Genomic DNA, 13,611 nt, shown 5'->3' on the forward strand with positions numbered 1-13,611 from the left:
TCAAGTGTAGGGCTGGGCACAGTGCAGTGCTTAGTGAATGTTAATTGATTGGTTTTAATGGATTAGTAGGTTAAGTTATAACAAGGCGAACTACATGGGAAAAACTCCTAAGTTTAAAGCGTTGCGGCGGACAAAGAAGGCGGGACTTCTCCGGGAGGAAGGCGGGACTTCCTCTGCAGCTCTAGTGTTTCCGGGGCTGCGCAGAAGGTGCAGTGGGGCCGTGCTCGATCTGTCCTTTTGCTCCAGGGGTAGCGTCTTGCGTGTTCTACTTGGGCCGCATCAGGACTGAAGAAGTTGCAGAAGCGCTAGCGGTTGGCTCAGGGTTCGACTTGTTGCTTTGTTCTGAAGGGGTGTGTTTCCCGGAGCTTTCTTTTTCTCGACTTGAGACTAGTGCCAGCACCTTCCCCCCCCCCCCGTGAATGGACGGGTCCCCCGGCCTCTCTTCCAGGGCGGCACGGGCGGTACCATCTCCGCGGGGAGGGGGGAGCTATGGTGCGGCGTGAACCCTAGGTTTGGAGTCCTAGGAAAAACCTGCCTCCTGCGCGGGGATAGTGGGGGCCGACGTTCTCTTGATTCGGGACTGTGCGCGGACCGCCCAACCTCTCAAAGCCCAAGCTTTCTTCTCTATAAAATAAGTAGCAATCAATTCCAGTAGTAGCTCATTCCCAGGCCTTTTGAGGGCAAAACTCTTTGCAAATCGGAGTCGCAGTCACTGAGGGCCGGGTTCAAATCCCGCCACTGTCAGTTACTATGCATTGACCTTTGTACAAGTTGCTTCCGTTCAATTTCCTTTTATAAAATGAGAGTGTTGCACTGGATGACCTCCAAGGTCTTTTCCACCTCGTAAATCCTTGCTGAGAGGTGAGAAAGGACTGATTTGCTGCTTCCCTACCCAGAGAAGGTGGGAACGGGATTAGCACGCCTTGAAGCTGGGCCTGGTGCTTGTGGGGGCCTGTGTATGGTTAGAAACCAGCCCCGCTGCTTTTCGTTGACCTAGTACTGGAAGGGACTTTTGGGGTTGTCCCTGGTAACAACCCTCCACCGATTCAGCATTTTCATGAAATTGACTTAGGTTGCCTTAAGAGCAGGGATTTGGATCCAGAATCTAATGCTGCCCTTTAATGCATATTCCATTTGCAGCTATTATTTATTCTAAATGGTGGAGCTGAAGGTGATCCTGGCACTCATCTAGTTCAGTCATTTTATTGGAAGAGGAAGCAAGAAACCCGGAGAGGTTAAAAGGCCCAGAGAGTAAGAACCCAAACTTGAATTTCAGTCCTCTTCCTCTGACTCAGAATTCAGTGTTATCTGGACCAGAATGTTTATATCAATCAGGGGAGTTTATTTTGTATGTTCTTGTCAAAATGGTCTTTGATTTAAAATCAAAGCTGAAAATGAGAATTAAGAGATTCTGCTGTTTCTCTAGTACGTATTTAATCCATTAAATTTTACTGAGGAGGATATGATTTACTTTTTTTTTTTTTAAATTAACATTCAGTTACCAAATATTTGTGCATTATAGATACTCAGATGTTTTTTGATTTGGCTGATTTGTGTTCTGCAGAGACAAAAAGGAGGCCAAAGAGGGTGATACTACAGCCTGTTGAGAGAAATTGGGTCACCTTGGAAAGAGTTGCTTGAGGTTCTAACAATCAGTGTATGGACAAATCTCTTACTTTTTCGGCCCTGTTTTATTTTTTTTTTTGTGGGAATGAGGGTGGGCCAATCAGGATTGAGCCCAGGGTAACAGGGCTAGTAAATGCCTCAGATGGGATTTGAACCCAGGTTCTCCTAACTTCAGAGCTGGGGTTCTGTCCATTGTGCCAATCAACTGCCTCTCAGCCCTATTTAACAAAGGCCTTAATTATTGGTTTTATCTACCTTGAAATGTGAGGAAAGCATTTCTATTTTTAAAAATCATTTAGGGTTAGGGTCATTTTTTTGCTATCTGTTTTTACTATTACGCCTTGACAGTTCAAGTTATTGAATCTAGAATACTCTTTATCCTGGGATGAGAAGAGAAGAGAATTAATTTTTCTTTTGCTTAAGTAAAAGATTTACAATATGTTTAAGTTTCAACCAGGGCTTGGGTGAGATACAAGAGGTGCAAGCATAAGGCAGAATTAGGAAGGGCACTTGAAAAACTTATTTTTCTGTTTGGCATGAAGTCTTAGAAGCTGATTTGTTGAGAAACAGAATTTTAATCATTACCTTATTCCAGCTTATGGTAGGAGAAACTTAGGGGAATTTCCTCTTGGTTAAATTGAGGTATCTAGCTTTTAATAAGACAACTAAGTAGTTAGGGTTTTTGCTTGTGATGCTCCAAGTAGTCAGTTCTGTTGTAACGCTAAGGTAGAATTCTGAGTTTGAAAAATACAACTGAGTGTAATAGGAGGTTTTTTGTAGTGTTTGGCAACCTGCAAACAATGAACTATGATGAACTGTATGGAATTACTTAATAACAATTGAAATTGTCATTAGTAGATGTGATTAGATAGAGATAATCTCTTCAGTAAAGATATACTCCTTACAGTTCCTGTTCTGATGATTTGTCATTGTGTAGAAATTACCCTAGTGTTTTGAAGATAGATATGCTAGTAGTATGCTTTGACATATTGAAGTCCTATCCAATAGGATTCTGTGAAGCAAATCTCTTTATTTTCATTGATTCTTCAATCAGTTTGATTTTAATCATTTTCATCTTTATTTAAATTTATTTGACCCTCAGAAAAAAATTTTAATTTTTAGAATTCATTTTTCTTTCATTAGAGATTTAACTATTATGAGGAATATGGAAAAATCTACTTTACTTTTGTTTTCTGATCTTTTGCCTACCTGTGTGGAAATGATATTTACTGTTGACCAGTGACTTATACCCTGGCTACAATGAACTGAAAATTAATTTTATTTGGAAAGGCAAAATAACTATATTGATATATCTAATGAAGAATATAATTTTGTTTTAAGTAGCTTTATCTTTTATGGGATAGTTATTAAATTTATCCCCAAAGGTAGAATCTGAATATTTTTATAGACCATTTAAGCATCTTAACATGATGGAACATTTAAATGGAATTTCTAGAAGTAGCCTTAGTCCTTGGAGCCTGTTAACTGTTCTCTTTTTGAAAAAGTAATGGTTGAGTATTCTAGCCATTAATGATTATTGTTCTTTCTCAGGATAATGTTAAAAATGCATACCAAATGACTGCTTGCCAGATAGATTTTAGAGAGGATTCTTGTTCAGCTACGATGGATTGGACCAGAACCTCTAGCAGTTCCTTCTAACTCAGAGATTCTGTGAATGATTCTGTATTAAATGATTCTGTAAGAAACAAAATATCTTATCAAGAACTCCACTGATTAACTATGAATTCTGGAAAGTTTATTTTACATTCTTACAAAAATATGGAATTCATAGAGGAGGTATGAAGGCCAGATCAAGTCTTTTTATGTTACTACAACAAACCTGATGGTCAAGATCCTTCTAGGTTACAGTTCTTCCATATATAGTAATAATATACTCATACTAAGCAAAATGTGACCAGAGCAGCTCCTCCTTTGGTTCTTTAAGCTTGTGCTGACATTCACTTCTCCATTTTCCCAGCCCTTCCATTACTCTTCTTAGCTACAATTCTAGCACATTCCCTGTGGGTATTTACTCTGTCTAGGTCACCTGTAGAAGCAAAATAGCTAACATTTATAATTTCAAAAAGGGGAAAGTGGCAGAGTTAAACCTGTATTATTTAGAAATCTTGATATCTAGAGCTCCTAATTAACCAGATTGTTTTCCTGTACTTTTAGGTAAAAGAAATTAAATAAGAAAACAAGCTAAATTGGAAATTTTAAAAATATAACTTTCTGAAGATATCTTGAGGTCATTGGCAATTCCTATCAATTTTCTATATTTCTTTATAAACTTACTGAAGTAATTTGGAGACTAAATTGTGTGTGTGTGTGTGTGTGTGTGTGTGTGTGTGTAATTTAGTCTCTAAATTTATACACACAATTTATACAATTATATATATACAAAACATATGCAAATATATGTAGACATATATAATCTCCTAATTTACATTTTAAAGCCAGTGTCACCCACTTCAAAGTAATCAATATGAGTCTTGTGCATTTATTTTATTTATGCTGTCATTCGCTTTTCTGACCATTTTTAGAATTCATCTAAATTTATTTTCAGACTTAAGGCACATCCTTTTGGATATCTTCAGTGATAAAGCGATTTGATTTAGAAAACCAAAATTCACTTGTAATGAATCATTGTGAATGAGATGGGGAATCAAGATTGACAATATCATTTTTTTTTCATTTAAATTTTATTTTATTTAATAATAACTTTGTATTGACAGAATCCATGCCAGGGTAATTTTTTACAGCATTATCCCTTGCACTCGCTTATGTTTCGTTTTTTCCCCTCCCTCCCTCCACCCCCCCCAAGATGGCAAGCAGTCCTATATATGTTAAATATGTTGCAGTATATCCTAGATACAATACATATTTGCAGAACCGAACAATTCTCCTTTTGCACAGGGAGAACTGGATTCAGAAGGTAAAAATAACTCGGGAAGAAAATCAAAAATGCAAATAGTTCACATTCGTTTCCCAGTGGTCCTTCTCTGGGTGTAGCTGTCTCTGTCCATCATTTATCCATTGAAACTCAGTTAGGTCTCTTTGTCATAGAAATCCACTTCCATCAGAATACATCCTCATACAATATCGTTGTCGAAGTGTATAATGATCTCCTGGTTCTGCTCATCTCACTTAGCATCAGTCCATGTAGGTCTCTCCAAGCCTCTGACAGTATCATTTTTTGATAAAAGTTAATATGAGAAATGGGTGGGCATTTGATTTCCACAGTTATGAAAATTAAATAGGAGGAATGAAACTTAAATTAGAAAATTGAAGCTGACGAGGACATCAAAGAATCATCAAGGATGGAGATTTTAGATTTGAACAGCAGCCCTCTGGACTTTGCTCTTCCCCTCCTAGGGTTATCTTCCCCTCATTGGGCATTTGTTGTCCTTTGTTCTCCAAGAGGACCAAAATGACATCACAATGTTAGAAGTGAGTTACAATGTGTCCGGCTGTGGCTGATCAGACCAGCAAAAGGCTGGAATGTTCTGCCACAGGCTGGACACAAATTGTCTATATGCATATTTGAAATAGCTTCTCTAATTTTGCACATCTTGCGTTTCTTTTGTGCTAATTCAGTTCTGCTTTGCTCATAAAGCATAACATCTTCTCTGGTAAAAGCAAGCCATGCTGGATGTAGGATGTGTTCAGGGAATATTAGTACCTCTGGTGTGAAGGCTGCCAAGCCTTTTACAAGGCTGCTTTTCACTTTTAGTGTCCAGCTAATCCACTTGACTCTCACCTGTGACTACAAGAAGCTGTATAGCATGCACAGTGGCCACATCCTGGCAGACCAATTCAGCAAATAGGCTAAACCAGGTTGAGGACAACCAAAGGTTCTCAGTCTTCCCCCAAAAGAATGTGAGAATGTAAACTCCTTGGGACAGGGACTGGCTGTGTACTAAGGAGAAGAATTTTCCCTCTTGGGCAAGGAAGGATCAGGAGAGTGGAGACATGACCAACTGCAGAAACTCAAAGAACCAAAGGAAGAACTGCTCAAGCCACATTTTGCTTAAAAAAGTATTATATACTTTATAAGGGAGAATAGTAATCTGCAAAGAATCCTGATCTGTCAGAATCCTGAAGGAAGAAGTAGAGTTTAACTAAACCTCATAAAAAGGCTTGACTTGGCCTTAGGTGTATTCCCATAAATCTTTCCTGCATTCATCAGTGAATCAGTGGAATTCTTGATGAGATACTTTGTTTCTTACAATAACAAGATTGATTATTTTATGACCCAAATGCATGGGAAAATGTTAAATTATGAAAGAAGAATTAAATTATGATTATCACAGGATTATATAATATTATCACAAGATTATATAATTCTTATCCAATCACCTAATTTTAATGATAAGGAAATTGAAACCCATTAGATGTAATTTTCTAGTATCCTTGATCATGTTAGCATGATCTTGTTTCTCTGATTCAACTCTTAAATCTCTTTCCACTGCTTGCTTAGTAAGACATTTAAAAAATCTCTTCATTTCAAGCTGATAACTGAACTGTTGAAAATAAAAAGGAAATTTTGTTTAATTTTTATTTAACCAAAATATTACCTTTTCTAATGATCCTGGCTAATAGAACTTACGCTGTAGTTGAGGAAGAATTTCAATCACAGCTACTTCATTTTTTAAAACACTTAGCCACCTTTTAGAATAAAAAAGTAGCTCCTTGTGTGTGTGCATTAAAATATTTCATTAAATTTTTATTCCTTTTGATATCTAAATTCATACAGTATTAATAGCATAATACTTTTCCTTGATGTGATTGGTACATTACAAGTTATTGTGTCAAAAATCCATTTAATAATATTTGTGGACAGCTCCTGATACATATTTTGTGATGAAGCCAAATTTGGTCTTACATCATGATAAATTCATTATCCATTTAGAAAAAGTCATCATTATATGATTCAGTCACTGAATTTTTTTCATTTCATTTGTTCATCTGGTGCCCTCACTGTCTGTATGAGATGATAACAAAATCACAAATCCCTAAAGTTCCTAAGCCAGTTATTTGGACATCATTTTAAAAGTGTTTATGTGTCGAACTTCCATGTTCAGAAGGTCTGAAATAATTTTTATCTGATCATAACCTTCCATTTTTCATCTCTCACTTTAACTCTTCTTCAGTAGTCAGTAAATATTTATTAAGCACCCATTATGTGCCAGATACTTAGCCTAACCACGGGGAGAGGTGAAGAAAGGTAAAAGACAGCCCATGTTCTTGATAAGCTCACAAGCTAATGGGAGAGACAATCTAGAAACAACCATGCACAAACAAACTCTATCCAGGATAAATTGGATTTAATCAGTTGAGAGAAGATACTAGAATTGAGGTGACTGGGAAAGGCTTCTTGTAGCAGTTGAAATTTTAGCTGGGACTTGAAGGAAGCCAGAGGCAAAGATGAGAAGAGAGAGTTTTCCACCAGCGGGAGGCAGCCAATGAACATCCCTGCAATTCAGAGATGAAGTTTTTTGTTTGAGGAACATCAAGGAAGTGAATGTCATTAGATCCCAGAGTATGTAGAGGCAGATGGGGAATGTGAAAGACTAGAAAGGTGTGTGTGTGTAAGGGAACTTTTTAAACGACAAAATTTTATATTTGATCTTGAACACGATAGGGAATCACTGGAGTTTGAGTGGGGGAGTAATCTGATCACACCTGCACTCCACAAAGATCCTTTGATGGCTGAGTGAAGGATGGACTGGAGTGGAGAGAGTCTTGACCCAGTGGACCTCCCCCCGCCCCCAGCAGGCTGTTGCAGTAGTCCAGACCTGAGGGCCTGCATCAGGGTGGGTGGGTGCAGGATCAGGACAGAGAAGGGGATGTGGTAAGGGGTATCACAAAGGGAAAATCATAAAGCGTTAGCTACATGTCAGATGTGGGAAGCCTCCAGACCATAATGCCCCTCAGTATTTTCTTAAGCCATCATACATGCTTTCACTTTTTCCCCTTCTCAATAGTGACCCTGTAGTCTCTACCCAGCCCTTCACTCTCAGATCCATTACCTGCTTTTTTTTTTTTTTTTTTGCCACATATGACTTACCAGATCCTTTCTGCATTACTCCCACCATTGGAATTGTCTAATCTTGGGCCCTCATTGTAGCAAGATATCTTTTCATGCCTTTGTCCTTGTTTTTTTTTTTATCCTTTACAGAAGCTATTTTAGACAAACTCATTTTCCCTCCACCTCCCACACCATCACTTTCAGATGAAGAACTTACATCAAACTTTACCAAGAAGATAAAAGCCATTCCCATGAGTTCCCTGTTGAATCATTCCCTATGTCTCAGTACTTGGCAGCCTGACATCACTTGATTAAAACTCTCTCCAAAGCTGTCAGTGATCTCTTAATTATCAGACCTTATTCTCATCCTTCACCTTTTTGTTGCATTTTACACTGCAGACTAATATTTTTGGGACAGCTCATCTTCTGAATATTCTTTTTGTTGGATCTTCATAGTACTCTTCTAGTTCTCCTAGCTACCTGACTATCTCTGTGTCCTTTCCTTCATTTTATCTCCTGTCTCCTGGGTATACCCTAATGTGGGAATACACAAAGGCTCTCTTCTTTTCTGTTCTCTCCATGCATGCCCTCCTGCAGGTTTAATTATTTTTTTCTATATATATGATTCACTGGTCTGTACATTCCTTTTATTCTCTCTTAAATTCCAGTCTGTTGTCTCCATCAGTCTGCTGGATAGTCAAACTAGATGACTGGTAGATATCTCTAACATGTATAAAACAAAATGTTATTTTTCCTGAAACCCCTTCCTCTCCTGAATTGCTTGAACCCCTCTTCTATTTCTGTCAAGGCAAGGGACCCACCATCCTTCTAGTCACTCAGATTTAGAACTTCTGATTCATCTTCAGCCTTTCATCTTGTCACATATCTAGTCATTTACCAGATATTCCATTCTGTTGCTATATCTCTCTAAAATAACCTTTCTTCTTCTCATGTGGCCTCCATCTAGTTCAGGCCTTCATCACAAATGTCTGGACTATTGTAGTAGCTTCCTACTTGGTCTCCTTCATCCCAATCTATCCTCTACATTGGTGTCAAAAATGTTTTTCCTAAAAGGTCTGACCATATCATTCAAAAAATTCCAGTCATTGGCTGTTGTCTGTTTAGTCTTTAAAGTCTTTCACGACTTGGTTTCAATCTGCCTTTTTGTGTTTATTCTATATTCTCTTCTAACAATTTTAAGGTCCAAGACCCATTTTAGGCTTTTGTCACCTTTGATACAGTATTCCATGCCTTTGCACTGATTTCCCCCATGCCTTGAATATATAATTCTTTTAAATCTGTGGTTTCCTAAAGACCCAATTCATATGCCATTTTTCTATGTGAAACTTTTTCTGATTATCCCAACTGCTATAAAAATTTTCCCCCAAAAGTTATCTTGTATTTATTTTCTAGACACTCAAATGGATACATGGATACATGTTACCACCCCCATTCCCCATCCAGTGGAATGTAAGCCTCTTCAGGACAAAGACATTTATATATGTACGTGTGTGTGTGTGTGTGTGTGTGTGTGTGTGTGTGTGTATGTGTATGTTAATCCCTAATATGGAAGAATCAGTTTTAATATTATTTCGCTTATTCCTTATCACCATTTATATATTAGTTCTTGTGGTACCCAGTTCTGACCAATTGCTAGCTGCCTGCCACTGTTAACCCTTTCTGCCTTCAACATCAAGTTGTGATGAATAGAAAGTTTGGCAAGGAAACGGCTTCCTTAGTATTTATGGTTCCTCTCCAGAGGATCCTGGAAGTTGGTACCAGTAACTTGTAAATGAAAAATATTTATGTGAAAGAAAATAATTGGGTACATCTATTTTTTTTTTGTCTTAATTCCTCTCATGGCAGTCTCTTTTAAAATTTTGGTTCTTTTAAAAATAATAATATCTTTTTTATTTTTCAAAAGACATACAAAGAGTTTTCAACATCCACCCTCCTTCCATATTTTTCTCTCTCCCTCCTCTAGACCGTAAGTAATCTCATATGAGTTAAACATGTACAGTTTTTCTAAACATTTTTACATTTATACTGCATAAGAAAAACTAGATCAAAAAAGGAAATCAATGAGAAAGAAAAAAACAAGCAAGCAAACGTCAGAAGGTAAAAGTACTATGTTGTGATCCCCATTCAGTCCCTACAGTCTTCTTTCTGGATACAGAAAGTCTCTTTCCATCACGGATCTATTGGAATTGGCTTGAATCGCTTCATTGTTGAAAAGAGCCATGTCCATCAGAATTGATCATTGTATAATCTTGCTGTTGCTGTATACAGTGTTTATACAGTATTTTCCTGGTTCTGCTCATTTCACTTAGCATCTGTTCATGTAAGTCTCTCCAGGCCTCTCTGTATTCATTCTGCTGATCATTTCTTATAGAACAGTAATATTCCATAACATTCACATGTCATAAGTTTAGCCATTCTCCAATTAATGGGCATCCACTCAGTTTCCAGTTCCTTGTCACTACAAAAAGGGCTGCCACAAACATTTTTGCACCTCTGGGTCCTTTTCCCTTTTTTATCATCGCTTTGCAATACAGGTCCAGTGGAGACACTGCTGGATCAAAGGGTAGTACAGTTTGATAGTCCTTTGGGCATAGTTCTGATTTAATCTAGTTTGAAGAGTGTATTCTAACATTGGAGTGGGGTTTGATGGATTTATGAATTTCTCCTGTGGATGGTTCATAAATATGCTTAGTGCAGGACAAGAACTAAATCTTAGTGGTTAAAATTGAGTTTTATAAATGTAATTTATTTTTTATCATGGATATTCCTGTAATCAAATGAAAGTTTTGTCATGATAAAAGTAAACATTTATTGTCTTTTTTCTTTTCCCTAACACAATGTTTATAGGCAGGTGACAATTACAATAAATCAATATTCACAGAATTACATAATTTTTAGAGCTGGAAGAGATCTTAGTAACAACCTAGTCTAACCCACATATGTTACTGAGGTTCAGGGTCAGTGACTTTAAGATCACATATCCAATTAGTATAAAAGCTGGGCGTTTTTTGTTTGTTTGTTTGTTTTTGTGTGCTGTAATTTAAACTTAAATCTTCAGACTCTTAGTATACTGTTCTAGTTTCTTTGACTCATCATAACTTTTTAAAACCAAAATTCTAGTTGTACCTCTGTCAAATGGCTGTGTTATTGTGACAGAACTGTGCTATCATAACATTATAACATGTGCTATTTAGATGGAGGGATACAGTAGGATTTAAACAATAATCATATAAGTCTTGTTACTTGGTAAAATGTTTTGTAAAAATTTTGCAGGATGTAATCTAGGTTTTTGATTTGGTAGCTTTTGAAAGAGCTTAGATAGGTGCCATGTTTTTCTGTCTCATATTCTTCCTCCAAAATGTCTTACATAAAAATTCTCTCTCCATATTTATTGACATTTCCCAAAATAAGGAAGAAAAACAATATCTAGGTTTTACAAATTTAATTCTATATCCACCTTTTAATTTAGAGCAGAAGTTTGACCTTGGTTGTTATAGCATCAAATTTATTCCTTCATATTATACTCTATAAAGAAAGATTTAGATGGCCCATAAAATCATCTGCCCAGTTTATATCCTATCCTTGAAGCAAAAGAGGGTGATTGGTCTGAATAAAAGAGAAGTGTCTTAATCTGCACAGTCTATAAAAAAGAAGGGGCAGGGGGAAAATAACATTGGTAAATTAAGGAAAATATTATGTAATTTATGCCATATTTATAACCTATTTTTTGCCTTTAGTGACCCAAATATGTCATCAGAAAGTGGTAAATGTGTATATGGGATTTTTGGATGTGATCTAAAAAGCATTCATTTTTATTATGATTTAGTAAATATAATAGGAATTTGATAAACCCTTAGTACTTTCCCTTTGCTCTTAGATCTACAGTTTCCTACATTTAACATACGGTTGCATATTAATCTTTGAAAGATCATTTAAATATCTTGATGTGTTCTGACTTACATTTTTGCATGCTCTCTTTTATTTTTAAACCTTGTAGGAAAAATAGCATTAGAAAGAAGTTTTTTACTATTTGTGTTGAATTCTTGCTTTTCAAAAACTTGTTTTCTTCCATAATAGTGATCTTACCACTGAACAATATCTTTCTCTTTGTGAATAATATTATTTGCATACTTATCAGTTTTTATTTTCCATTGTCTTCTAAATAGTATTTTTAATTTCATTTTCTTCCTCCTAGGGAATGAAGGATGGCGGCACGCCGTGCATTAAAAGCTGTTTTGGTAGATCTCAGTGGCACACTTCACATTGAAGATGCAGCTGTACCAGGCGCACAGGACGCTCTTAAAAGGCAAGCTCTCCTCCAAGTTCAGTTGACAAATACATTTGTGAGTGCCATTTTACCCAAGCAGATCATTAGCTAAATGGATGGTGTGAAGATGACACTTCATAAGCTTACCCTCTAGAAGAAACTGCTTTGAGTTTAACTCTAAGATGCATGGATTGTAATTTTTTTAAGCACGTTTCTCTAAGCCTACATGGCTGTAAATAGCATTATTTCCAAGGCACTAGCTGTATCACTTAAGATCTCAAAGCCCCAGTTTCCTCATTGTAAAATAATACTCTCTATCTCACAGGGTTGTGGTGAGGAAGACGCTTTGTAAACCTTAAAGCATTATGGGATAATATGTTTTTTTCAGCATCAGAATAATACCTTGCTCAGAAAAGGTACTTGATTATTATGTTTTGACATTTTGATTTAATTAGCATTATTTCCCCCTCTTCACTTCTCTGTAGTGAGAAAAAAAAATCAGCTCTCTTAAATATAGAATAATCACAAAGAAATAACTGAATTTGAAGATTGGAATTTCCAATTGATAAGAAAAACTTGTTCGAAGTCAATTTGATTTTCTTTATGTTTTTAGGCAGGCAAAAAGTTAAAGTTGTTTAAATAAGATTTTTAAAAAGACTAGCAGTTGTGACTTTGGTTGTGGAAACAGGGATGTGCCCTGTCCTCCAGGCAGGGAATGCTTTATCCTTCTCATATATCTCCCAGAAGCTTAGGGTCAGGCACAGAGTTTGGTTAATGCAAAGTTCAGGAAATCCAGGCCACATATTGTGAGTCATGATGTTTACCTGAATCAGTTTGATACATTTTCTTTTTTTAAAAAATTAAATTTGAAGAATTCTTAATGCTTAGAACTGTTGTGGAGTTGGGTTTTTTTTTAAGTTTAAAAGACATTTTAGGATAATTCTGATGTGGTTTGTCAGTCAGTTCACGGATAGACACAGTGAGTACCCCAAAACATAAGAATACAGTCCTTTCCTTTGAGATTTGAACCTTGTTGAGGGTTTAATACTTGGGCATAAGACAAAGTGAGACTACTTCAGAGGCTCTCATCAGATGCTCAGTTGTATAATGTAATGGCCATAGACTGCTACATACGGGCTGTAGATTAGAAGATGTTTATAACTAATATTTGTACCATAAGTTGAATAGAATAATATTTTAATCTAGAAAAGACCTCCAGCCCTCTAGTCCAACCTCCTCATTTTATCCATGAGGAAAACACGGTCAGAAAGGTCAGATGATGTGCCCAGGATTATATAAGTAGTGACAGGTAGTATTTGAACTCAAGCCCTTTAGATTCAAAACCCATATTTTACACTGTATCATAGTACCTTTCAGTATATATGTATATCTATGCGATATATGTCTGTGTATATAGATGTGTGTTTTCTGTACACAGATGTGCAAAGCATAATACATATTATATACACCCATGTGTGGATTATATGTATATATATGTACATATATATGTATATGATATTTTTCTATTGTATCTAGATTACTGTTGTCATACAATAGGTTCATTTCAACATATTGCATGAATTCATAGCAATTTCTTGCTGTTATGTATTATATCAATCAATTGAAGATAATTTCTGAGAATCTGCAAAAGACACTAAAAGGGATT

At 36.4% G+C, this 13,611-nt stretch overlaps 1 protein-coding gene across 1 annotated transcript in view; it reads left to right on the forward strand.

Moving 5' to 3' along the window:
* The first annotated feature begins 205 nt into the window (after positions 1 to 205).
* HDHD2 (haloacid dehalogenase like hydrolase domain containing 2) overlaps positions 206 to 13,611 on the forward strand; it is a 40,990-nt gene continuing 27,584 nt past the window's right edge. Inside the window, exons 1-2 of the mRNA XM_051969657.1 lie at positions 206 to 350; positions 11,874 to 11,984. Coding sequence (XP_051825617.1) covers positions 11,884 to 11,984 — 101 coding nt within the window. The 5' untranslated portion in view covers positions 206 to 350; positions 11,874 to 11,883. The remainder of the gene's footprint in view (positions 351 to 11,873; positions 11,985 to 13,611) is intronic.

Source organism: Antechinus flavipes, chromosome 1, assembly GCF_016432865.1.
Source record: "Antechinus flavipes isolate AdamAnt ecotype Samford, QLD, Australia chromosome 1, AdamAnt_v2, whole genome shotgun sequence".
NCBI lineage: Eukaryota > Metazoa > Chordata > Mammalia > Dasyuromorphia > Dasyuridae > Antechinus > Antechinus flavipes.